At 38.4% G+C, this 27,831-nt stretch overlaps 1 protein-coding gene across 1 annotated transcript; it reads left to right on the forward strand.

Moving 5' to 3' along the window:
* Positions 1-24,422: 24,422 nt before the first annotated feature.
* On the forward strand, positions 24,423-27,158 carry LOC148771080 (uncharacterized; the record flags this gene model as incomplete). Its single annotated transcript, XM_088817476.1, has 1 exon — positions 24,423-27,158. A coding segment is annotated over exon 1 (1,212 nt), but the record flags the coding sequence as incomplete, so codon positions are not given.
* Between the last annotated feature and the right edge of the window lie 673 nt (positions 27,159-27,831).

Raw genomic sequence — 27,831 nt, forward strand, 5'->3', positions numbered from 1 at the left:
AATCCCTCATTCTTAATTGAATTAAGAATTATTTCAAGCTATAAAGAAAAACTAATCTGTTGAATTTTTCTTTCCTTCCGTCAACGGTTGAATTATGTTTAGACGTTTGCAATAGTGTAGTAAGCCGTGTTAGCGGGGAGTGCTATAGTAAGGTAAGTTGTAATTCAATTGCCATAATGATGTGGTTAGCCATAGAAATGATTATGCTAGATTAACGTGGTCGGCTAGATTAACTAGGGACTGCATTAGTTTTGTGTAATTAGTTCTAAGAGCATCTTTGATTGGTAGGTCAGACTTCACATACGAAGATTTTGAATTCGCGAGATTAACTTAGGTTATTATCAAGTGTGAGGAAAATTTCTTTAGGATCGTATAAATGATATGATTGATTGTGGTCTACCTTTGAGCAAATATAATCGGGCTAGATTAACTACGAGTTATATTTGTCTATTGGACCTAAAGCTCATTAAAGAAAAATCGGTTTTCTCATTTCTCTACTAGAGGGTAGAGGAACTCGGTAAAATTAGTGGGAGAACATTTAAATAATAAAAGTCCAAATATTTAATTGTAAATCATTAAATACGAATATGTAATAATCCTCTTCTATAACCTCTCAGATAATCATGTCTAAGAATCCCATAATCTCAATCATCGATCAAAAACTCAATGACCCAAACCACCTCGATTGGTTACGTAGTCTAAAACGTGTGCTCACTGTTTAGGGGCGTGTTTATGTGCTCGACGAGATACCTCCTGCCTCTATACTTGACACTGCGACTGATGCTGAAAAGGACACTTATGAAGCATGGAAGAAGGATGACACTCATGCTAGGTGATACATGATAACATCTATGGAGCCAGCGCTTGAAAGGAAATATGAGTCTCACTTGCACGCCTTTGACATCAATTCTCATCTTGATAGCATGTATAGTAAGAATATTAGGGCATGTAGGTACGCATGTATAGTAAGAATATTAGGGCGCCTAGGTACGCATCTACCACTACAAGTTTTTCCGCCAATTTTTCCGCCAATTTCGATCCGAAAAATTCCGATTTTTGGAACAAGTTTTTCAATTCCGAATTCCGAAAATTTGATTTCCGAAATTTCCGGAAAAAAATCAGATCAGAATCGGAATTTGATATAGAATTGCCGGAATTTTCGAATTCCGATCCGAAATTATTCCGAAACTTTCCGACTTTTTTTTTTTTTTTTTTTTTTTCTTTTTTTCCGATTTTTTTAATATATTTAAAAATTATTATATATGTATCTTCATGCTAAAACCAAGAAATACTTTGGGCTGGTATGTAAAATTATTTGTTTGAAGAATATAAAAAATGTTATCCATATAATATTGGCCCATTTATAAATTAACAGTCCACTTTTTTCAACCCTAATACCTTTTTTCATTTCTTGTCTTTGCTACGCAGCTTTGCTCATCTACCCTCTTTCTTTTTCTTCTTCTCTTGGCAGTAATTTGTTTTTTCTCTTCCCTTTTCCCATTTTCATCTTCTTTGCCTCTTCGCTCTTCCTCACAATAAATCCTATTTTTTTACCGCACTAGTTAAAAATTGAAGAGTCTTTGATGGAGTTGGAGGCTTCAGATAAAAGTCGGCGTTAGAAACTAAATTTTGTTCTCCAATTTCTTCGTTTATGATTTTTTTCTACATTTTACTGTGTTTTTGTTGGTTGAAACATAGCTTACGATTCTTTTATAGCCCAAAACCTCTGATTGCAGAGTTCTTTTAAACATGTTCATCGATTTTTTCTTTGTTTTGGGCCGCAAGTTTGCCTTGCAACTTTCAATTTTTAAACATCTGAATTTTTTCTTGAATTTATTACAGATTTTCGAAAAAAACTTCAAAATTACATAATATTCGATTTTTTCCGAAATTCCGAAATTTCCGATTTTTTCGGAATATATTATGTTTTGTGTTGATACTATGTCATATTATTATCATAATACTATTGAGGTACCACACCGCTGCCTAAGCACACTGAACTGTATCAGTTGGCGGAAGAACGTTATGACTCGGTAATGAGGTACTAAGTGAGCTTGTTGCTAAAGTGGAGTTTTGAAACATAGCATGTTTGTGCAGAACGTGGCAAATTTCGGGGTTTCCATGCGCTCATTACTGCTTGTGTGTTGTACAAAGCGAACACGGAAGGATACAATTATGTGAACGACTTCTTTCATTTTTCTTCGTACAGACGAAGTTATGCTTAATTAAATTTTCTTCTACTAGACCTAGTGCCGATCCTCCGTTGGCTGTGATTGGTCCGTCCGAGTTCCGTCCAAGCAAAACGCGGTAGAAAAAAAACGAAAAGGATTGTTTCAAGGCGTGAGAGTGTAGTGAGGAGGGTGAGTTGTAGCCGCTGCAACCGGGTTGGCATTCACAACAAGAAGATATACACAAGCGCAATTGAGTATTTTTATTTGGAGTATTTTACAGCAGTTGTACTACGATTATTATTGAAACTTAGATTGTCTTTTTTTAACTCATGGATTTTCGTTGAAGACTACTTCTTTTTTTCAGCAACTTCATTTTTTTGATGACTGGTTGACTGGTTTGTTATTGTTCCAAGAATTTTATTTTGATTGAGTAGTTGAGTATTTACTATTTTATTTTGAAGTTGTTAAAAATTAATAAGCTTTTCAATATTTTGTTTTCTTCACAAGTTATTGTATTTGTGTTTGTTGATTCTTTATGCATTGGATGAATTGATGTGTTGTTTTGTGGTCATCGCTTTGTTTGTTACACATAGTTTTACATAACTTTGCATAGCTAGTTCACAGTTCATTCTTTCATTGTTGTTGGAATTTCAGTTTATGTATTAATTTCTGACACCACCCATACAATTTTTTTGGTGCTTCTGGCAATTCATATTGTGAATGTATACAATTACCATATACTATTACAATGCAATTTCGATGGTAAACAATTGCACGCTGTAATACAATACAATATACTATAGAATACTATAGTATATTATAGTTGCAGTATGCTGTAACATACTATAATACATAACACAGTTTCCATAGTATACAACTGAACATTATATTACAATACAGTATATTATAGTATACTATAGTACATTATAGGTTATCTGATATATCATATTACGTATGGCATGGTCATATAGTGTGAATGGATTAACCTATTTCAGTATATGTCAAATACTAAAGTGTCTTTACTGAACAAATGGCAAAACGAGCACTGAATATGAACATTAAATATTGTCAATATAACCATATAATTCTTTTCACATAGAAACACCGCAAATGTCATTTGCACAAATGTTTACACTTGCGTAAAAAAAACGAAAACAAACTAGCATGAACTTATAGCTTAATCAATTTTGTAATTCAATCGGTATTCTACAATGTCTCTTCTAATATTTGTAACCCCTTCATCAACATCTTTTATTTCCAACAACACTTGAAAAAAATGTTCTCTGATGATGTACAAGACAATTACACTACAATCGTTGTTCTCAATTTTTTATTGTGGACTAGTCTGAATGCTTAAATGTTCGCCGAATGGGATATCACATAATTCCCTATTTCTCCAAGTATGTTTTTTGCATGTTACTTATACAAGTTAAATATATATACTCATGTAATTGGAAAACGAACATATGAAGAAATAAATGTTAAATAAAAAAATGCAGGGAATATAAAGAGGAATAAGTACGAATACCATACAGTTAAAGATGAATAATTTTATGTTCAAAAGGTCAGTCTATACAATGCATAGACACATATAGACAATCACACATTCAGGAGAGTTTACAAAAAGATGTAGACACCAACATAATGTATAGACAAAAAAAAAAAAAAAAAAAACAGGGTACTTGTGTTTTTAACAAATGGTGTCGACATCCACAGATGCTACATGCTATGAGGACCCCAAAATGTTAAGAGTTGTGTATAGTATAAGTAATACAAAATTTGTTCATATCTATTTTAGTGTTGACATCACCAGTATCATAGGCATCCATAGATAGTCAAAACATTTGTTGTACAATAAACTAACTAATTCACAAACAACACTTATTTGAACACAATGTAATTATTTTGTGGTTTTACACAATTTAACACGCACATGATACACACAGTAAATTATTTTCTATAACATCAATAAAATCAGCCGAATTTTTTGTTCTATAAGTCTACATAAATAAGGTATAAACTTTTGTAGAGACCCAAACTATGTTTTACACAATCAAATCACCCAGAATATATATTCAAACCCGGTTCTTAAAATGTTGTAGACGCCAAAAACACTATTTCACATAATCAACCAACAACCAGACGAATTAGCAAAGACAACTATAGAAACATTTAAACAATATTATTGTCTTAATCTCGCAATAACTCTCGCACACAGTCAAGTCATTTAACATATACATCCAAAGTAACTACATAGTAATCATAGACACCAAATAATCTTACGAATACACTCAAACAAATTACCACACATGTTTCATTCTTACCAGGGTCTAGCGCGTTTCTATCTTGTTGTACTTTCACCCTCATATCTTTAGCAATTTTTTTCTTGTTGAAATTTCTAGTTTTGAAATTGGGCAATAAGCGATGAGGACTCTAAAACAAGAAAATATAATAAAATACTTACTTGATTTGTCGCTAGACGTAGACATCTGTAGGGATAACGAAAGGTTTTGAGTGGATTCTTCTTCGTCTTGTTTCAATTTGTAGCTTAATTGTTAGGAAAGCTAAATGTGTTGGTGATGATCAAACAGTGCATAGACAATCATAGACTAGCACAACACCCGTAGAATACCATAGTTTTACATAGATAATTTAGATATTCGCATATGCCTAATTAACTCATACACACATTTCATTAACAATAATGACTAGTAAGAAAAATTTGCAGCTATTTATTATCACCCTCACATTGTGGGTCCACAAAATGTCCACATATATTCACCCTACCGGTAGATTCCAGTTAGGTGATGCAGTATATTGAAGTCAAAATATTCATTCAATATACAATTTTGTGCTATCATGCTTACTAGTCAGCCAAAATAAACGAATCCTAGCACTACCGCATAACTACAATCGCATGAAACACCTACCAGTTTACAGACAATCATAGAAAAGCAGGAAAATTCATAGACTACCATAGAAATATTACAACATAAACTACAATAGCAATTACTGTGCTGTTAGAGTAGGTGACCGGCAAGCCAACTTGTGGTTGTGGTCTTTCTCTTTTCCTTGTAATAAAACAATCGTTTTTCGTTCGTAATAATAAAATATCTTATTTGGCATTCTATATCTGTTATCCCATGCAAGCAGCATAGATATAGTCGTAACGAGTTACTCTATTACTGTGAGTTGATCTAGTAGAATCGTGAGATAACTCAGCAATGTAATGTAACTGTTAAACCTTGTTCCTAGTCGATGGGTTACGCCAATAATGAGGATACCGGCCTTTCCCTTTTGAGACTAGCACTTAGTGTATGTGTACTGCGTCTCATCAGTCCTCGGTGTTGTGACATCGGCATACTTGAGTGGGTGCTCATACTGGATGAGTTCACTGAACTCCCTCGCCCTAGAAATCTATAAGTGGTTCTCATTCATCGAGTAATAGGTTTCTAAGATATAGTTGTACACCATTAGTCCTTAAGACCCAGACATCACCGTGACTTCACTAGAGGACCGATTGTATCGTGACCTGTCCCTGAGTCCCACCGCGGACCGCTCCAAGGGCCAACGTTCGTGCAATCCGAAATCTAGTGTGAAGTCTGTGCATTGTAGTAGGGGATTCGAGCGCTTGAGTAGTCATGGATGTCCTGTGTGTTCTGACGGTTTATAATCCATGGAATCTCTGGCCAGAGTTGGTAGTGGGGTGATTAGGGAAATGTGTTTCCCTAAGTCGCACACGAACGGATTTATAATACCTAGAACGTTCGCACGGTTATTGAACTTTATAAGAGGTCTCGGTGAACCAATGCCTCTAGTTCAATCGGGACATGTGCTACGAAGGGATCGTACTGTACGCTAACTATATCATAAGGTTCTTGCAGGCACTTCACTTGTATCTAGGGAATCATGATGCGTAGTTGCTAGACGCCAATCTTGATTCGTTGGGCACCGATTTGATCGGGATTAGGTAAAATGAGTTTTACTCTAATCGGGACTCTTGGGAGGAGTTCGTATAAGAACAATGTGTTGTTCGAATCACAAAGAGTTGTGAGCCCACGGCTAGCATACACCTGAACCATTGAGGGTCACACTTCTCGTGTAATATAGATCCTTGATAACAACAAGCATAGATTAATGTGTTAATCTTTGAACGATTGGATGTCGATATGATTGAATCCAAGATTCGTAATTGTGGATTGCGAATCGGAATAAACGTAGAGAAAGAGAGAGATGCGGAATTTAGTGAACTTTCTAAATTGGGAAGTTTCCCGATTTAGCAAGTCCACTGAAGTGGAAGTTTCCAATTTTGGAAATTGGAAATTTCGAAGAGGCACTCGTATCGACGAGGGCTTTGAGCTCGTCACAAATATAATTTTGTGAACGATTGTTTATTAGAAACGAGACCGACGAGGGAATGGGTTTAATGCATCAGTGGGTCAAGCCCAATGACTTAAGCCCGCTAGGGATGAAAACCCTAGGTATAAATAGACCTCAAACAAGAGTTTGAGATCAGATTTTCAGCACCAAACCCTAGCCGCTCAAGCTCTAGCCGCTCCCCTCTTCGGCCGTTGCTCCACCGGCGCGCCACCGCCGACCACCGCCGGAAAACCACCGGTTTTCTTCTCTCGTTTCCTTCGTTTTATTCTTGTTGTTATCTAACTCGTTTACATCTAGTGCTGTAGTTCGAGTGGGTCGAAAATACGAGGTGAAACCTAATTGGAGAGGAGCTGTTGCCCCGACGAATCCACGCACCGCCGCACGCGCCGCACCGCCGCTCACGCGCCGCCGCCGCTGCTGCTGCCATTCGTCGCCGTTCGTTGCTTGCTGGATCAGCTTGTTCCAGCCTTGAATTGCAGCCCCGTGGATTGGTAATTAGCAGCTTGTACGTGACTCGTTCTAGGATTTCGATTCGTCGAAATCACACGCTGCAAGAGGTAATTAAATCGGAACTTTCGTAATTCGATTCGAACATGTTTGTATGATTATTAATTTGCGAGCATGAGTAATACGTGATTACATGTTTCGATTTTGTGAAATGAAGTATAAGCATGTTCCGTGATTTTCGGTTTTACGTAATTTTCAATTAAATCGATAATTACCATATGTATGGCGGAAGCGTTAAGGTACGTTGACTATGTGATAAGTTTATGCATGTAATCGAAATTAGTTCGATCCAAAATTTTTAAATTTCGCTGCGTATACATGCACGATCCCCAACAGTGGTATCAGAGCCACGGGTTAATCCTTTATTTGTCAACGTGTTTATCGTTTTCGAAAGCATGCTTCGATTTGTTGAATTGTTGAATTATTGGTGTTATCTAATTGGGTGTTTTAATATTAATTAAATATTTTGAATATTTCAGAAAATATTAAAATTTTTAATTTTGAAAAATTCGATTTTTGCTGCTGTTTTTCAGCTGACCGAACCGGTCCGGTCGGACCGGTCCGACCGGTCCGGTCAGCACAACAAAAAAAAAATAAAAAAAAATTTAATTTGATTTTCTGAAATTAATATTAAAAATTAATTGATTTTTAATTTTTGAAATTATTTATCAATTAAACCCAAATCAGATAATTGATCCATTAATTTAATTTGAATTCAAAGAATGGTGTTGGATTAATTATTTAATTTAATCGTTAAATTAGTTTAATTAATGGAACACAAATTAGATGGCAAATAATTAATGGACTTCATTCTTATTTGACTGATTTATGAATGAAGGGAGTCCGTTAATTATATTTGCAATTTATCGTATTAATTAATTAATTCATGAGATGAATAATTGTGATTAAGTACGATGATGATCGTATGTCTCTCTTAGGATCAATATGCGTTTCCACATACCTAGAGAACATAGTTGTAGGAATCACAAACGATCATAACCTAAAACTTCCGATGAGCTAATAAGATTTAATAAATAAAATCCCTCATTCTTTATCAAGAATAATTATCAAGCTATAAAGAAAAACCAAATTGTTGAATTTTTCTTTCCTTCTACCAACAATTAAATTATGTGTAGCCTCTCATAATAGTGCAGTAAGCCGTGTTAGCGGGGAGTGCTATTGTGGGATAAGCTGTAATTTAATTGACATTAGATGGAGATACGGTCATAGATAAAATTATGTTGGATTAATGTGGTCGGCTAGATTAACTAGGGATTGCATTAGTTTGATATAGTTGGATCTATGACATCTCATATTGGTAGGCTAGACTTGACACACGAAGATTTTGATATTCGCTAGATTAACTTAGGTCATTATCAAGTGTGAGGTAAATCGAACTTTAGGGTCACATAGTGATGTGATTGATAGTACTCTACCTTTAGGCTTATGTAATCGGGATAGATTAACTACGGGTTACATTAGCGCTATTGGACCTAAAGCCCATTAAAGAAAAATAAGTTTTCTTGATTGTCTGCTAGAGGGTGGTGGAATTCGATAAAATTAGTGGGAGAACAATTAAAACATAAAAGTCCAAAATTTTAATTGTAACGATTATTACGAACTAAACTCTAATTATTGTCTTCTTAAAATTTTCTCAGCAACAATGTCCAAACATCCCCTTTCCTCAATCCTCGACCAAAACAAACTCACCGGTCCAAACTATTTGGATTGGCTTCGCAATCTGAAACTTGTGCTCCAAGTCGAGGAGCGTCTCTATGTGCTCAATCAACGTCCCCCCGCTGCTCTTCCTGCGACTGCTACTGCTGACGAGACTGCCACTTTCGAGGCATGGAAGAAGGACGACCTCCATGCGAGGTGCTACATGCTAGCATCCATGGTGCCAGAGCTCGCGAGGAAGTATGAGTCTCACGTGCATGCTTATGATATCAAGCATCATCTTGAAAGCATGTACAGTGAGAATACTAGGGCATCGAGGTACTCAGCTACCAAGGAGTTGATCACCATGAGGCTGCGTGAAGGGGCTTCGGTCCACGAACACGGTCTCAAGATGATCACTCTCCTTGAGAAGTTGGTGAACCTTGATGTCACCCTCCCGGCCGAGCTCTCGGTGGATTTGATCCTACTGTCCCTTCCTAGTTCTTATGAATCGTTCATAGTGAACTTCAACATGAACAAGCTCGATCCACCATTGGATGAGTTGTTGAACATGTTGGTCAGCTATGAGTCCACGATCAAGAAGGAGAAATCAGTTCTCCTAGTTGCTCCTTCTGCAAAGAAAGGTTCTTTCCAGAAGAAAAGGAAAGAAAGGAGTTTCGGCCCGAGCAAGAAACTTGAGAAGGGCGAGTCGAGCGGAGTGAAGAATGACAAGGTCACCAAGCAAGTTGATGACGCTTGCCATCATTGTGGAAAGAAGGGCCATTGGCGACGCAACTGCAAGGCTTACCTCGATCAGAAACGTTCTGAAAAGGGTACGTATTTAGTTGAAGTTAACTTGTCCGTTAAATCTTCTGCTTGGGTATTGGATACTGGTTGTGGCTCACATCTTTGTAATGATTTGCACCTCATGACAAGAAGTAGGAAGCTTAATGTGGGTGAGACCTACCTAAGAATGGGCAACGGAGCAAGGGTTGCTGCTGAAGCCATTGGGACAATTTATCTTTCTGTTTTGGATTCTAGTTTTTCCATTGTTTTGAACAATTGTTTATTTGTTCCGTCACTTATTCGAAACCTTATTTCTATTCCTGTTTTGGATAATGAAGGTTTTACTTTTGTTTTTGGAAATTCGATTTGCATTATACAAAAGGAACAAAATATGATTTGTAAGGGACAACTTATAAACAACTTATATGAACTGAATCCAAGTGAAATACCTATTAACGTTATATCAGCAAAACGAAAAGATATAAGTCATAACCCCGCACAACTTTGGCACGCTCGACTAGGTCACATTTCCTTGAGAAGGATGAACAAGTTTGTTAGTGAAGGAATGTTCTCCTTGGAGGACGTTAAATCACTTCAAACTTGTGTATCCTGCCTTAAAGGAAAAATGACCAAGACTCCCTTCAAAGGGAAGATGGAACGGGCCGAGGGTCTTTTGGATTTGATCCATTCAGACGTGTGTGGTCCACTAAGCGTTAGTGCTAGGGGTGGTTTTAACTACTTCGTTACCTTTACCGATGATTATTCTAGGTATGGTTTCGTGTACTTAATGAAGTATAAGTCTGAAACTTTTGAAAAGTTCAAAGATTTTAGACACCAAGTAGAAAACCAACTCGGTAGACGTATTAAGAAACTACGATCCGATCGTGGTGGCGAATACTTAAGTACTGAGTTTATAGACTATCTTAAAGAGAATGGGATTCTGTCACAATGGACTCCTCCTGGAACTCCTCAACTTATGGAGTTTCCGAACGTCGGAATCGAACACTGTTAGACATGGTTCGATCTATGATGGGGTTCACCGAGCTACCGGCATACCTGTGGGGTCATGCACTCCTAACTGCCGTGTATTTGCTGAATAGGGTTAATACCAAAGCAGTTAACTCCACACCTTATGAACTTTGGCACTCCAAGAAACCCACGTTTAAACATATTAGGATATGGGGTTGTCCCGCTTACGTGAAGCGGCTAGTGGGAGATAAGTTGGATAGAAAATCCGACCTATGCTATTTTGTGGGGTATCCCGAGGATTCCATGGGATACGAATTCTACTATGTTTCCGAGGCAAATGTGTTCGTCTCGAGAAATGCCGTGTTCCTTGAGAAGGAATTTCTATCGGATAGAAAGGGCAGTGTAGTTGATCTCGAAGAAGTTCGAGAACCACAATCTGAAGTTCAAGCACAACAATCAAATAATGAACCAATTCAACAAACTACTAATATACCTCCTGAACCGTCGCTGCGTAGATCCGAAAGAGTTCGGAGAGAGCCCGATAGGTTATTCCTCGTTGATGAAGTTGACCAAGGATGTGATCCTAGAACATTCAACGAAGCTGTATCGGATACAGACAAGGGACATTGGCTTAATGCCATGAAATCCGAAATGGACTCTATGTACTCCAACAAGGTATGGACCTTGGTAGATCCACCCGAGGGAATTGTTCCCATAGGCTGCAAGTGGATCTATAAGAAGAAAATTGGATTAGATGGAAAGGTATCGACCTACAAGGCTAGATTGGTAGCAAAGGGTTATACTCAAAAGCAAGGAGTTGACTATGAGGAAACCTTCTCTCCAGTTGCTATGCTTAAGTCCATTAGGATTTTGCTGGCCATCTCTGCGTGGTATGACTACGAGATATGGCAAATGGATGTGAAGACCGCTTTCCTTAATGGGGACATTGAGGAAGCAATTTACATGGCGCAGCCGGAAGGCTTCATGTCTTCTGGAGATGAGCAAAAGGTTTGCAAACTCCAGCGATCCATTTATGGATTGAAACAAGCATCCCGTAGTTGGAACAAAAGGTTCGACACAACTATCAAAGAGTTTGAATTTGTGAAAAACCCGGAGGAACCTTGTGTCTACAAGAAGGTTAGTGGGAGTGCAGTGACTTTCCTTGTACTTTATGTTGATGACATACTACTCATTGGGAATGATGTAGGGATGTTGCAGTCGACTAAAGTATGGTTATCCACACGTTTCTCGATGAAGGATTTGGGAGAAGCATCCTACGTATTGGGAATACGGATCTATAGAGATAGATCGAGGAGATTGCTTGGCTTGTCCCAATCCATGTACATAGACACCGTTCTTAAACGGTTTAGCATGGAAGAATCCAAGAAGGGATTCTTGCCAATGTCCCACGGGGTTCGTCTCTCGAAATCCATGCGTCCACAAACGCAAGTGGAAATCGAGGAGATGAAAAGGACACCTTATGCATCCGCTATAGGAAGCATAATGTATGGCATGCTATGTACACGACCTGATATTGCGTATGCTGTGAGCGTCACAAGCAGATATCAGTCCGACCCCGGCCCAGCCCATTGGAAGGCTGTGAAGGACATTCTCAAGTACTTGCGAAGAACTCGAGATTTGTTTTTGGTCTATGGGGATACCGAGTTGAAATTAGAAGGCTTCACGGATTCTAGTTTTCAATCGGACGTGGATGACTCAAAGTCAAACTCGGGGTATATATTCAAAGTCAACGGAGGTGCCGTGTGTTGGAAGAGTTCCAAACAAGGCACGACGGCTGATTCCACCACCGAGGCTGAATATATTGCAGCATTAGATGCTTCAAAGGAAGGGTCATGGATTAGGAAATTCATCCAAGAGTTGGGTGTATTTCCGAACGCTAGCGATCCAGTACGGCTGTACTGCGATAACAACGGAGCCGTAGCGCAAGCTAAGGAACCAAGAGCTCATCAGAAGTCGAAGCACGTGTTGAGAAAATACCATGTGATCCGAGAGATCATAGAGAGAGGTGAAGTCAAGCTAGACAGAGTCACCTCGGAGGACAATATTGCAGATCCCTTCACCAAGCCATTGTCAGGATCAGTCCACGAGAAACATCGAGAGTCGATGGGACTTAGATTTATGAGTAGTTGGCTTTAGGTCAAGTGGGAGATTGTTAGAGTAGGTGACCGGCAAGCCAACTTGTGGTTGTGGTCTTTCTCTTTTCCTTGTAATAAAACAATCGTTTTTCGTTCGTAATAATAAAATATCTTATTTGGCATTCTATATCTGTTATCCCATGCAAGCAGCATAGATATAGTCCTAACGAGTTACTCTATTACTGTGAGTTGATCTAGTAGAATCGTGAGATAACTCAGCAATGTAATGTAACTGTTAAACCTTGTTCCTAGTCGATGGGTTACGCCAATAATGAGGATACCGGCCTTTCCCTTTTGAGACTAGCACTTAGTGTATGTGTACTGCGTCTCATCAGTCCTCGGTGTTGTGACATCGACATACTTGAGTGGGTGCTCATACTGGATGAGTTCACTGAACTCCCTCGCCCTAGAAATCTATAAGTGGTTCTCATTCATCGAGTAATAGGTTTCTAAGATATAGTTGTACACCATTAGTCCTTAAGACCCAGACATCACCGTGACTTCACTAGAGGACCGATTGTATCGTGACCTGTCCCTGAGTCCCACCGCGGACCGCTCCAAGGGCCAACGTTCGTGCAATCCGAAATCTAGTGTGAAGTCTGTGCATTGTAGTAGGGGATTCGAGCGCTTGAGTAGTCATGGATGTCCTGTGTGTTCTGACGGTTTATAATCCATGGAATCTCTGGCCAGAGTTGGTAGTGGGGTGATTAGGGAAATGTGTTTCCCTAAGTCGCACACGAACGGATTTATAATACCTAGAACGTTCGCACGGTTATTGAACTTTATAAGAGGTCTCGGTGAACCAATGCCTCTAGTTCAATCGGGACATGTGCTACGAAGGGATCGTACTGTACGCTAACTATATCATAAGGTTCTTGCAGGCACTTCACTTGTATCTAGGGAATCATGATGCGTAGTTGCTAGACGCCAATCTTGATTCGTTGGGCACCGATTTGATCGGGATTAGGTAAAATGAGTTTTACTCTAATCGGGACTCTTGGGAGGAGTTCGTATAAGAACAATGTGTTGTTCGAATCACAAAGAGTTGTGAGCCCACGGCTAGCATACACCTGAACCATTGAGGGTCACACTTCTCGTGTAATATAGATCCTTGATAACAACAAGCATAGATTAATGTGTTAATCTTTGAACGATTGGATGTCGATATGATTGAATCCAAGATTCGTAATTGTGGATTGCGAATCGGAATAAACGTAGAGAAAGAGAGAGATGCGGAATTTAGTGAACTTTCTAAATTGGGAAGTTTCCCGATTTAGCAAGTCCACTGAAGTGGAAGTTTCCAATTTTGGAAATTGGAAATTTCGAAGAGGCACTCGTATCGACGAGGGCTTTGAGCTCGTCACAAATATAATTTTGTTATAATTTTGTGAACGATTGTTTATTAGAAACGAGACCGACGAGGGAATGGGTTTAATGCATCAGTGGGTCAAGCCCAATGACTTAAGCCCGGTAGGGTTGAAAACCCAAGGTATAAATAGACCTCAAACAAGAGTTTGAGATCAGATTTTCAGCACCAAACCCTAGCCGCTCAAGCCCTAGCCGCTCCCCTCTTCGGCCGTTGCTCCACCGGCGCGCCACCGCCGACCACCGCCGGAAAACCACCGGTTTTCTTCTCTCGTTTCCTTCGTTTTATTCTTGTTGTTATCTAACTCGTTTACATCTAGTGCTGTAGTTCGAGTGGGTCGAAAATACGAGGTGAAACCTAATTGGAGAGGAGCTGCTGCCCCGACGAATCCACGCAACGCCGCACGCGCCGCACCGCCGCTCACGCGCCGCCGCTGCTGCTGTCACGCGCCGCCGCTGCTGCCATTCGTCGCCGTTCGTTGCTTGCTGGATCAGCTTGTTCCAGCCGTAAATTGCAGCCCCGTGGATTGGTAATTAGCAGCTTGTACGTGACTCGTTCTAGGATTTCGATTCGTCGAAATCGCACGCTACAAGAGGTAATTAAATCGGAACTTTCGTAATTCGATTCGAACATGTTTGTATGATTATTAATTTGCGAGCATGAGTAATACGTGATTACATGTTTCGATTTTGTGAAATGAAGTATAAGCATGTTCCGTGATTTTCGGTTTTACATAATTTTCAATTAAATCGATAATTACCATATGTATGGCGGAAGCGTTAAGGTACGTTGACTATGTGATTAGTTTATGCATGTAATCGAAATTAGTTCAATCCAAAATTTTTAAATTCCGCTGCGTATACATGCACGATCCCCAACATGTGCCACAGCCTACTACATATTACCATAGACTACCATTTAAATACCCAGAAACATATTCAATATACAATTTTCTTCTACCAACTACTTTGTAGTCGGCCAAAATAAACGAATCCCAGCAATACATAGCTACAACCGTACAAAATACCTTACCAGTTTACGGAATACCATTGAATTGCAGTGAGAAGTTCATAGACTACAATAGAAATCTTAAACATAAATAGTTACTACACCACAGCCTACTGCATATTCCCATAGACTACCATAGAAATACGCCTAAACATATCACTGACTATAACTATAATTGAAAAAATATGCAGAATGTAAACACAGATAAGTAAATTCCAATTATAGATTCAAACCATCAAACTATTTTCATAGTACACCCAATGATTGAACATAATGAAACAGAAAATTGCACATATGCACAATCTAACCTGGATCTAGCACATTTATGTCCTGCTTACCATTCATTCGCATCTCCCCTGCATATTATAGTGTTAAAACTCTAATTTTTAAGTTTCCAGAAAAAAATTCAAAACAAAACTACTCGATCTGTTGCGTGACGTAGACCTTCGTAGACGTTTGTGGCGACGAGGAGTTGAATTTTGTTGTTGTATACTTTGAGAGTTATTGCCGCCGATTCGCAGTAGAGAATGAGAGGAAGACGACCTTAATTTGGGGGAAAAAGAGGGGGTGGTGGTTTAGATTATGACACGGTTATTATGGGATTTAGAATAATAGAATCACAGAGATTCTTAAGGCCGAGATTGGTGGGATTTAATTCCAACTTACCAAATACCAAAATACACGCCGTTAATATCACCGTAAGGGCACTATAGGAATAATTTCACAAAAGAATGTATTTCTAATGTTTTAATATCCTTGGGTGTAGCATCTAATATATTTTCCCACTAGGGATGCATATCTTAAGGCCCCATAACATTAAACCACCTAAACTTTGTCCGTTTTTGCAGATTACCACATCTAAAAAAAAAACCATGATCACACCTGAACTCGATAAGTTGTGCCATGTTACCTTTTTTTTTTTGAATTTTCAGGCGAAAATTGCCGGAATTAGACCCATGTGCATTGCACATGAGATTTTGAAGGACTATTTTGTCTTTTCAAAACTAAAATCCCTAATTCCTCTAATTCTTCCATTTTCTCTTCCGCTTCTTCTTGCTCTTCTTCATCCTCCTCTTCTTCATGTTTTTCTTCTTCTCCGCCACTCTTCACCTCAAAGAAATTATTAATTATTTCCATGATATGACCAGAAGCATGTACAAAAAATTAATAAGAAGCAAATTCACACACTGAACAACTCAACAATACATCAATAACATATCAAGGGAAGAAAGTAAAATTAATTTCACGGGCAACCAAATTACACAGGACAAGAAATCCAAAATACAATGAGGAAAAACAATCAATCAGGACTTACGAGTTTTGCCATTTCTTCGAGAACAGAGGTGACCTTCTCACTGCCTTTGAGCAAGACTTTGTTATGAGAAGCATCCCAATTTTTTCTCTTGTCCCCTTTGTCTCTATGTCGTCGTTTGCAAAGAATCTGTCCATCGAGAAACGCCTTCTGTGATGGCGACATAGAGGGCCGGAATTTCAGCCTGTTTGGGGAACTATTTGAGGTTGAATTGGTAAAAGCGTCTGAGAAAATTAGGTGAGTTTAAATTTGAAGGGGAAATCAGAGAGAAAGTGACAAATGGAACGGCGACAGAGGTCACTGAAGTAGACTATTGTAGTGGCGGAAAAGAAGAAAATGAGTGGTGGAAAAGAAGAGGAGGAGGAAGAACGTCAAAAACCATTGAAGGAGACTACTGTAGTGGCGGAGGAGAAAAAAAGGAGTGGTGGAAAAGAAGACGAGGAGGAAGAAGAGTGAAGAAGAAATGGAAGAGTAATGGAAGAATTAGGGATTTTTAGTTTTGAAAAGACAAAAAATCCCTTCAAATCACTTGTGCAACGCACATAGGTCTAATTCCGACCATTTTCGCCTGAAAATTAAAAAAAATAAAGGTAACGTGGCACAACATATCAAGTTCGGGTGGGATCAGAGGTTTTTGTTTTTTTTTTTTTTTGGTTGAGGGGTAATCCACAAAAAAATTAACAAAATTTAGGTAGTTTAATGCTATTTATCATTAATATTTCTAAATTAATTTAATGTCATCGTTCTTGTTAACAAACAATAGTAGCTATAATCTTCCACTGCCAAAATAAAAAAAAAAACAATTAGTGTTAAACGTTACAATATTTAAAATATCGTCAAACTAGATGATGCTCATCAAATTAATTTAAAAAAAAAAAAAAAAAAACGAAAGATGGAGAATGCAATAATTTCAGGTGAAGAATTGATGGAAATAGGCCTGGAACCGCTGCATCTCCTCGGACGGTAGAGAAACTAAGGCATTAACTCCACCTTCAACACTTGGAAATAGAAAACAAGCGTGTGCGAGTACAGTACATATGGGCCCCACACAAAGAGGCTTACCCCATGGATAAACCACCTGATCCAACCCCAATTTCAAACAAGCGTTGTATTCTATACGAGGCCTCAGCTTCCATTTCTCAATCTCCAACAAGTCTATCACAGATCTCGCATACTCGTCCGAGAATCTTCTCGGCCCCTCCCAGACCAACTCCACCAGCTTCGAAAACGGCAGTTTTTCAATATCACCGCCCTTTGCCGACGCTTCGGCATACAGCACTGCGTTCCCGCAGTAGGAATCCGGCAATGGCGGAATGAGCCTAGAACGTATGTCCATTGAAGTAAAAAGTAGACACTACTCTCTCTTTGTCCGACGACAGAGCCCTGCACCGCCACATCAGCGCCGCCACAACGTTGTAGGTGCTGTTTACTGATCTTGACAACGCCGTTGTTTTGTTTGATGGTAGTGGTGGTGGTGTTACAGCTTTGTCCTTGAGATAATTCACAGCACTTGGGGTTAGCTTGAAAACTTGGGTGTCCAAGTGGCCACTGTACCTGTCGGAGATATTAATATTAAATGATATTTTTCAGTAATTGCTTAAGTTTTTGGCTGAGATGGTCATTCAATATGGTATCAGAGTCGGACCAAATAAATAAATAAATCCTCGATTTGAAGAGACATATTGGAGATATTAATATTAAATGATTCATTTCACTAACATTGTAACTAGACATGAAACAAAAACAACAAAAAATAAAAATTAAAAATAAAAATAAAAATAAAAATTAAATGGCTGAAGTAAGAAAAATTGCTCAAATTTGATATTAGAATAAATAGATAATTTAGCCGTATTCCCCGGCAACGGCGCCAAAAACTTGTTGGGTGCTAAATACCTAACACGCAAGTGCACGTATCGCAAACAAGTAGTAAAAGTGGACTCGTGAGAGTCGGATGTCGATCCCACAGGGAATACTCAAATTATCTAATCCTAAGTACCAAATTCTAACAATTATGATTTTTATCCAGCCTACGCAAAGTTGTCAAATTTAATCAACTAAATAATTAAACTAATTATGAAAGCAAATAAACACGAGAAAATATCAATAAAAACGGATCTAGGATTTTGTCTTCCCCCTATGCAAGAATTGCTCACCCAAACCCCTCAATTATGAAATATATGATTCATGATTATTAACCCGAGACACTAATTTACTCATAACCCGCTGTCGCGTGTATTATGAGTCTATTATTCATAAACGGTTCACTATATGTCTATGCAAACAAATTATGAATAAAGCATTAACTAACAAGTCTCGTAAATGGCTACCTAAGGTGATATCTGTATGTCTACGACACCACATGCAATTGACACACTCATCCGGTGAAAACTACTCGAAGGTTCTTATACTTACCGTCTAATTATCAAAATAGCTCTGTCGAGTCAATCCCAATAATCACATATAAAGCACATAAATTGATCAAGTTCATGCACTAACAATCATAACAAGTAGAAGAAATAATCATAAAATCATAATCGCATAATCTCAAGAAAACGGGTTCACCATCCCCACATAGGGTTCCAACAAAATCCTAGATTAAAAACTTAGCTACTCGTAATTCTTATGATAAACAAAATAGAATAAATAAAATAAATAAGAAAAACTATGCTTGAGCCTTTGTTATTCTTCGTTCTTCGTGTTTTGTGGTGTAAAATTTCGTGCTTATGGTGTAGAGACTTGTTGCTTTTATAGGCTTTTCTTGATAAGGAAGTAGTGGAAACCTAATAGGAATCAATTTCCGCCACTTTTCCCCATCATGATTTGTTCGTCGATTTGTGCCATGGTGGAGTCCGAATTTCGGAATGTTGTGTAAATAAGAATTGTAGCCCTTGAAATTAGCTGTCCAATTCCGTCAAAATCACCTAATTCGGAGTTCGTATGAGAGAGATATGTTCGAAATGGTGGACACTGTCAAAGTTGTGGCGAGATTCCTTTTTCCAATTTGATTTGTTTCCTTATTTGCAACTTTTTCCTTTCTTTTTGATCTATTTTCCTTCATGGACACCTAATTCTCGTTTTTCACCTATAAAACACAAAATCAATCAATTAAAGCACAAATATAATTAAATCTAAACAAAAGATCCACGTAAAGTAAACGTATTGAGTGTAATATCTACACTCAACACACCCCCAAACTTGAACTTTTGCTTGTCCTCAAGCAAAATCTAATCGTAAGCAAATGACTCAACTACCGCATCTCATCACATAGATCAATGACCAACTTCATGTTTTCAGAACTTGTAGTTATAATAAAAATTCGTAGGCATTCGCAAGCTCAAAATTCAAAAGCACTTAGTCACTTACCATAGCCAAAAACCGCAAATCATGCAATTGCTTCAAGCATCCAATATTTGTAAATTAAAGATAGAAAAATTTTATGCTTACATGCATATGTTTGACTCCAAATACTCACTAAATTATTCTACTCTACTAATATCGAACATTAAGCTATTGGGATCATTGGGGCTTTTTGGCTTTCAATTGTTAGGCTATTTGGTTCGAGGTAGGAAATATAGGTACATGTGGCTATTCTTCTTGAATTGAGGTGATTACGCCAAAATTTGAAAGATAGGCGTTTGAAACAATTAATTCACCTCTGAGGACTTTAAGAAACTCGATTCTTAAGAGTTCAAAAGTCTCCACTTTTGCTCTTAAGACAATGGATCGAGCTTTCAAAACAATTCAACAACTAGTCCTTACTTCTCCCTTCTACTCTCTTCTTCTTCTTTTTCTCTTTTCTTTTTCTCTCTTTTTTTTTCTTTTTTTTTCTTTTTTTTTTATATATATAGAAGCATATATATATTTGTCTTTTTTTTTTTTTTTTGAAGAAGAAGGACTTTATAAAAATGTTCGACCGAACTCCAAGGGTTAGTTTTTCAAAAATTTCCACTTTTCTACCTTATACACTTTGGCTAAAAGAAAGAACACCTTTTCTCCGAGGCTCAAATCAAGGTTCTAATGATAATTTCGATAAAAAGGTCGGCTTGAAAGGCTCAAACGGTTCAAAGATGGCCCAAATCATATCCCAAATCACTCACTACTCAATACTTCGTATCATAAATTTCCTAAGGTGAGGTCTAAAACCGAACATAGCATGATCTAACACAAATTAACTCCAAATTTAAAATACAAAATATTCAACCAAAGCAATGCACAAAGTGTGATTCCTAACAATAATTCGTTTCTAAGTTCCGTTGAATCGAAAGCTAAACAAACATCTAATCCTTATCACACAAAACAAACAATCTCATCATTAAACATTGATCATCTCTCATCATTATAACTCATCGATGCATTCGACTCAAGCAATTGTTTTTTTTTTTTTGTTTTTTTTTTTATTTTTTTTTATTCCGGAAAAAACGATAAAAGCAATAAAAATAAATAAAACCTAATGCATGCAAACTAAAACAAACAAGCACAAAAAAACATGTTTTTTCACCCCCAAACTTAAAATTTTTGTTGCCCTCAACGAAATTAGCACAAAGTTTAAGGATAGAAAACACCTGATTTAGTTGGAATCGTTGTCTTCGGGGTGTGAGAATTTGTGGGAAAGAAATCTGATTTTCCTCTTGCGAAGATGCCCTCTATGTCTCTCGGAAGACTATCCCGATCGCAATTCCGACCTTAAAAATAAGAAATCAAATAAATTAATTAGAATGCATGCCTATGAAAATAAAAATAAAACATAAAATTAAAGAAAAATATGAAAAACAGTAAAGCTCGGGTTGCCTCCCGAGAAGCGCTAAATTTTAAGTCTTCAACCAGACTTTGCTTCTTGAAATTGTTATGTCCAATCCAAAGCCTTGTAGATTGCGCATCCATCCATGAGCTCTATCACTTCAATTGCATCCAAGGCATGGATAGCACTGCAATATGTCACGGTCCACTTTAGCTTGTAGTCTTTTTTGGTTGTAATCAATCGGTACGAAGCCAAGATGGGATCTTCATCACCCGCTCCCTCAAATCGGTATACAAAAATCTCCAGTCTGCGTATAACCTCCACCTCAAAAATATTAGTCTTCTCATCAACCACTATTGATGCCTTCAAATCCACATTTAGATCAACGACAGAGCCCACAACTAGAATATCTTCAATCATTACATCCATGTCCTTCTTCTCTTGTTCTGAGGCATCTTCGTGGTTTAGCTCGATTGCCTTCTCAGATTCATCATGCTCAAGTGTCTTCGTAATTTCTATTTCTCTCACATCGACACTATTTTCCGGACATAGAAGATTTTTCTCACCGCAGGCTTCACCCGAATTTTCTTTGATATAACCATTGCCGATTTCGTCTGGAATATTTTCAAGAGATTCAGATTTTAATTTGAGCGTCATCTCTTCCAGTTGTATCTCCATGTTTTGAAATGATGCTTGAGTGGACTTCATGAATTCGACAATGAGAGATACCAAATCAACTTGTTCATCAGTGGTCTGCTGCTGCTGCATTGGATAATAATTTTGAAAATCATCAAATTGTGGCTCTCTATGTTGAAACTCGTTCAAATCTTGGTCTTGAAATCTTTGCTCGTATGTGTTGTTGGTGTAAGTGTTCCAATAACCTCCGTTGGTAATTTCGTCGAAATTCGTCGCTGTTGGTGATACCCAACATTGATCGGAATAATGATTTCCACCACATGCTGAACAAAACGGAGGCATATCATAGGTGTTTTGGAGGTATTCATCAGATGGAAGCCATTCATATCCCGTTTGAGGTGCCCGAACATTGTAACCAGACATGAACAAAAACAACAAAAAATAAAAATTAAAAATAAAAATAAAAATAAAAATTAAATGGCTGAAGTAAGAAAAATTGCTCAAATTTGATATTAGAATAAATAGATAATTTAGCCGTATTCCCCGGCAACGGCGCCAAAAACTTGTTGGGTGCTAAATACCTAACACGCAAGTGCACGTATCGCAAACAAGTAGTAAAAGTGGACTCGTGAGAGTCGGATGTCGATCCCACAGGGAATACTCAAATTATCTAATCCTAAGTACCAAATTCTAACAATTATGATTTTTATCCAGCCTACGCAAAGTTGTCAAATTTAATCAACTAAATAATTAAACTAATTATGAAAGCAAATAAACACGAGAAAATATCAATAAAAACGGATCTAGGATTTTGTCTTCCCCCTATGCAAGAATTGCTCACCCAAACCCCTCAATTATGAAATATATGATTCATGATTATTAACCCGAGACACTAATTTACTCATAACCCGCTGTCGCGTGTATTATGAGTCTATTATTCATAAACGGTTCACTATATGTCTATGCAAACAAATTATGAATAAAGCATTAACTAACAAGTCTCGTAAATGGCTACCTAAGGTGATATCTGTATGTCTACGACACCACATGCAATTGACACACTCATCCGGTGAAAACTACTCGAAGGTTCTTATACTTACCGTCTAATTATCAAAATAGCTCTGTCGAGTCAATCCCAATAATCACATATAAAGCACATAAATTGATCAAGTTCATGCACTAACAATCATAACAAGTAGAAGAAATAATCATAAAATCATAATCGCATAATCTCAAGAAAACGGGTTCACCATCCCCACATAGGGTTCCAACAAAATCCTAGATTAAAAACTTAGCTACTCGTAATTCTTATGATAAACAAAATAGAATAAATAAAATAAATAAGAAAAACTATGCTTGAGCCTTTGTTATTCTTCGTTCTTCGTGTTTTGTGGTGTAAAATTTCGTGCTTATGGTGTAGAGACTTGTTGCTTTTATAGGCTTTTCTTGATAAGGAAGTAGTGGAAACCTAATAGGAATCAATTTCCGCCACTTTTCCCCATCATGATTTGTTCGTCGATTTGTGCCATGGTGGAGTCCGAATTTCGGAATGTTGTGTAAATAAGAATTCGCAGTGAAGAAACGAGCTGTGTGCGCGTTGTAATTATGCATTTGGTCTATGTTGGACAAAAACATGGATTTTCTCTCGGTTTTCTCGGACGGGGAAACAAGAACTTTTTCATGGAATATGACCCTAAGGTCTTGTATGCTAGGAATTGGCACCACGGAAGCCATTTCTCGGTTTTTTGTGAATTATGTGCTAGCTAGATATGCTGCTGTTTTATACGCTTTAATTGATTCACTGGTTTGAATTTTCAAATACAAAACTTGAACCATAGTAATTAAAATAAAGGGCATGTGGATTTCAATCTCATTATATAATTAGTATAGGCAATAACTCCATGGGCCAGTTGATGATTTTTAATTAAAATTTAACGTGAATAAATATTCTAAACCAACTTGATCTACTATTACATTTTAAAATTCATAGAAAAACAAAGTATTACTGGATTTTTAGATTATATTTGTTTTTTTTTTTTTTTTTTTCCTTTTCCTGCTCTATATGTACTCACCTAACAATCCACATGACTATCTAGCTACCACTTGGGCCTGAGGCTGTGTTTGGGTGGACGATTAGGTAGCAGGCAGATTTCTATTTTCGATAGTTTATTAGATTTATTGCCAGTTACAAAGAGATTCATGTTGAAGAAGAAGAATTGAAGAAATTGTAAGTTTTTGTGTTGAAGAATAAGAATTGAAGAAATTGTTAGCTTTCGTAAATACGTGTTCTAACCTTTCACACTGGTAGAAAAATGGTTTTTTACTCCAGAATTTTGGTAGTTGACCGGGTTTTTTTTACTATTTTGGGTTTTCACGTATAACCGGACTGGACATGGCGACGGTTTGCGGTTGCAATCAGGGACTGGCCGGTCCGGTTTTTAAAATATTGCTTGGAACGAGGGGCGAATCCACCCTTGGAGAATGGGCAGACTCTAGCCAACTCTCCATTGAAAAAATTCCATTGTACTATAGTTATATATTTAGTTACTCCACCCAAAATCAAAATTAATGCAAAAAAATCGTACATATTTTTCTTTTATTGTCTTCTAATTTTGTAAAAACAACAAATCCTAAGAAAATTACAGGGGCGCTTGGACAATGGCAGACTCTAGCCAACTAACTCTCCATTGAAAAAATTCCATTATACTATAGTTATATATTTAGTTACTCCACTGATAAGTGTTCGTTTTGCACGATTTTTGCTTATCAAATCTTCGAGTTTTGGTCTTCGTTCGTCCGAGTTTCGGCTTTATTTGTGTATATTATTGCGTTTCTTGTTTTATTTCCTTTTTTAGGTTTTGTTAGCTTTTGTTGCCAAGTCGAAGCCATTTGGAAGCGAAACCGATTTTTCAAGCCGAGAAAGTGGTCATTAAGACCCAGATCGCGATCCAGGAAAGCCGGATCGCGATCTGGGGGCAAATTCCAGTAGTGTGCAAAGTTCAGACCCAGATCGCGATCCAGGAAAGTCGGATCGCGATCTGGTGACAAATTCCAGTGGCAGACTAGATTCAGACCCAGATCGCGATCCGCACTTCCTGGATCGCGATCTGGGAGGCGGTTCGCGTTTTTTTTAAAGAAGCCAGATCGCGATCTGGCTTTATTGGATCGCGATCTGGCGCGTTTTTCAAGGCTAGATATTTTAAATTGCAAAGCTTCTTGAGGAAGCTTTGCAATTTACTATAAATAGAAGCAAGCCCTCACTCTTCATTCTTCTTCGACTTTTTACGGTTTTCGACGGTTCTTCGCGGGAATCATCAACGGGGGTTCCGACTTGGGTTTTTCTTACGCAATTTCTTTACGTTTTGTTCTTCATTTCCTTTGTACATTCTTTTGATACTATGTTTGTTATGAACTAAGAACATTTTCTTCTAGGGTAATGAAGCCTTGTATATATTGATTTCGATCGTCATTTCTACTTTCTATTTGTCGTGTTTTGATTTCGTTTATGTTTTCCTGTATTAAATGCTTCTGATTGTGTTGATCAGCTCTCAGACTGATATTAAATAGGAATGAACTCGAGAGAGGATTTCTTGTTTGAAGTTAGGAAAACATAGCCCGGGGTGTGGAAACGGAGACGTGATGCACTTCGGGTAGCCCTTAAGGACTTGACCTAAATGCTCTCTTAATAGCAGGTTCTGAACGGAGACGTCGGACCTGTGGGTAGACTCTAGCTACACTGGAGACGGGGGTTAGAGTATATTAGCGTCTGGGTTAACGAATAGGAACGTGATTTTAGATGGTGGATTTGTCGATCGTTGTTGATTATACCTAGGTGGATTTGGCCCTAGAAGTCCCTTTTAAATCGAAGTCCCCCGCGTTGAGTTGTCGTTACTTTATTTTACGTACATTTTATATTTGCATGTTTACGTTCTTGCATGCTTTTAAATTAGGGTTTCTCACCAATCCACTTATTTACGATCGGCTAGATAATATAACGATAATATAATTACACTACTCAGCATTTGAATCTACAAGGTCCCTGTGGATCGATATCCGGAACCACTGTTCTGCAAAATGCGATACCGTATACTTGCGGTAATTTATACGTGAGGAAAACGCGTATCAAGTTTTTGGCGCCGTTGCCGGGGACCAATTTGATTTTATCTTTGCTGATAGTGTTACCAATTATCTGAGTATTACTTTAGCCATTTACTTGTTTTATTTTCGATTTTTACCTTGATCTTAACCCCTCACTTTGTTTATGCCCAGGCGTCGAAATTTGGAAATCATACCTTACGATCCCGAGATTGAAAGGACATTACGTAGACTAAGGGCCACGCGCAACCAACAAAGTGAACCAATGGCCGAAGATCAAGGAAATCCAGAGCACCTGGCCTTTGAGTACGATCGAGAGCCAGGACGAGATCACGAGCAGCCAAGACCGAACCTGCCACCCGAGCGAACAATGCGAGAATACCGAACTCCAGCTATGAATGAGAACTATTCGGGAATCAGGAAACCGACGATAGCCGCAAACAACTTCGAGCTGAAAACGGGGCTAATCAACATGGTCATGGCGAATCAATTCTCCGGAGCAGCCACTGCGGATCCGAATCTCCATCTTGCCAATTTCTTGGAGATTTGTGACACGATCAAAGTTAACGGCGTTTCTGATGATGCCATTCGGTTGAAGCTATTCTCATTTTCTGTCAGAGACAAAGCGAAGAGTTGGCTTCTGAGTCTTAATCCAGGATCACTCACCTGTTGGGAAGAATTATCACAAGCCTTTCTGGCACGATTCTTTCCACCCTCGAAGACCGCACAACTACGAAGAGATGTAGGCAACTTCAGACAGATGAGCCAAGAGCCGATGCACGAGTCTTGGGAGAGATTCAAGGACTTATTACGACAATGCCCTCAACACGGATTCAACCCGTGGGATCAAATGGAGTTATTCTACAATGGGCTCGATCAACCAGCCCGATCTCTAGTCGATGCTGCTTCAGGTGGATCATTACAAAACAAGACTCCCACAGACGCTCGAGACATTGTCGAGCGAATGTGTGAGAATGCGTACCATTGGCCGTCCGAACGGAGTGGTGTACAAAAGGTGGCCGGAGTCCATCAGCTCGAACCTTTAGCCGCAGTTTCAGCACAATTAGCGATCCTATCAAATCAGGTCGCCCAAATTTCAGTTCGAGGGCCACAGACCGAACGAGTAGCAGCAGCAAGTACCTCACAAGCCACAAACGACGATTGGGAGCAGGCACACTTTATGAACCACCGATTCAACAATTTCCGAGGAACCAACAATCAGAACCAAAACCCTACTCATTACCACCCGGGAATTCGGAATCACGAGAACTTCTCCTATGCCAATCCGAAGAATGCTCTACAACCACCTCCCGATTTCAACCATCAAAGAGAGCAACGAGGGCCAACGTATGACGAGCGTCTTCACAGACAAGAACAGGAAATGGAGGGGCTGAAATCAACAATGAAGAACATGGAAAAGCAAATAGGGCAAATCGCCCAATCCATGTCCACAATGGCAAAGGGTGGATTCCCGAGCAATACCGAAGTCAATCCAAAAGAAAGCTGTCAAGCCATAACCACCCGAAGTGGTCTGCAAATGACCGATCCTCCTTATCCGACAGTCGAATCACCAAGGCCAGCTGTACAACCGACCCCGGTCGAGCCGGAAATCACCGTTTCAGGGAGTAATACAAAAGAGGCTAGTAAGCCCAATAACATTTCTTTTCCTGATAATCCCCCTCTTATGGTAACTCCTATTCCTTTTCCAGAAAGACAGAAGAAGAAGAAGTTCAAAGATCAATTGAAGAAGTTCATTGAAAAGATCAAGCAGATTCGAATCAACATCCCTTTTGCAGAAGCCTTGGAGGTAATGCCAAACTACACCAAGTTCATGAGGGAAGTCCTATCCAAGAAAATTCGAATCGAAGAAGACACACCAGTGACACTCACGGCAACTTGCAGTGCCATTCTTCAGTCGAATCTACCACCAAAAATGAAAGATCCAGGGAGTTACACTATTCCTTGCATTATTGGCAATTCTACTTTCGATAAAGCTTTATGTGATTTGGGGGCAAGTATTAACTTGATGCCTATGTCTGTGTTTCTAAAAC

The sequence above is a fragment of the Erythranthe guttata genome, chromosome 4 (genome assembly GCF_056151865.1).
Source record: "Erythranthe guttata isolate IM_541 chromosome 4, IM_541, whole genome shotgun sequence".
NCBI classification, from domain to species: Eukaryota; Viridiplantae; Streptophyta; class Magnoliopsida; order Lamiales; family Phrymaceae; genus Erythranthe; species Erythranthe guttata.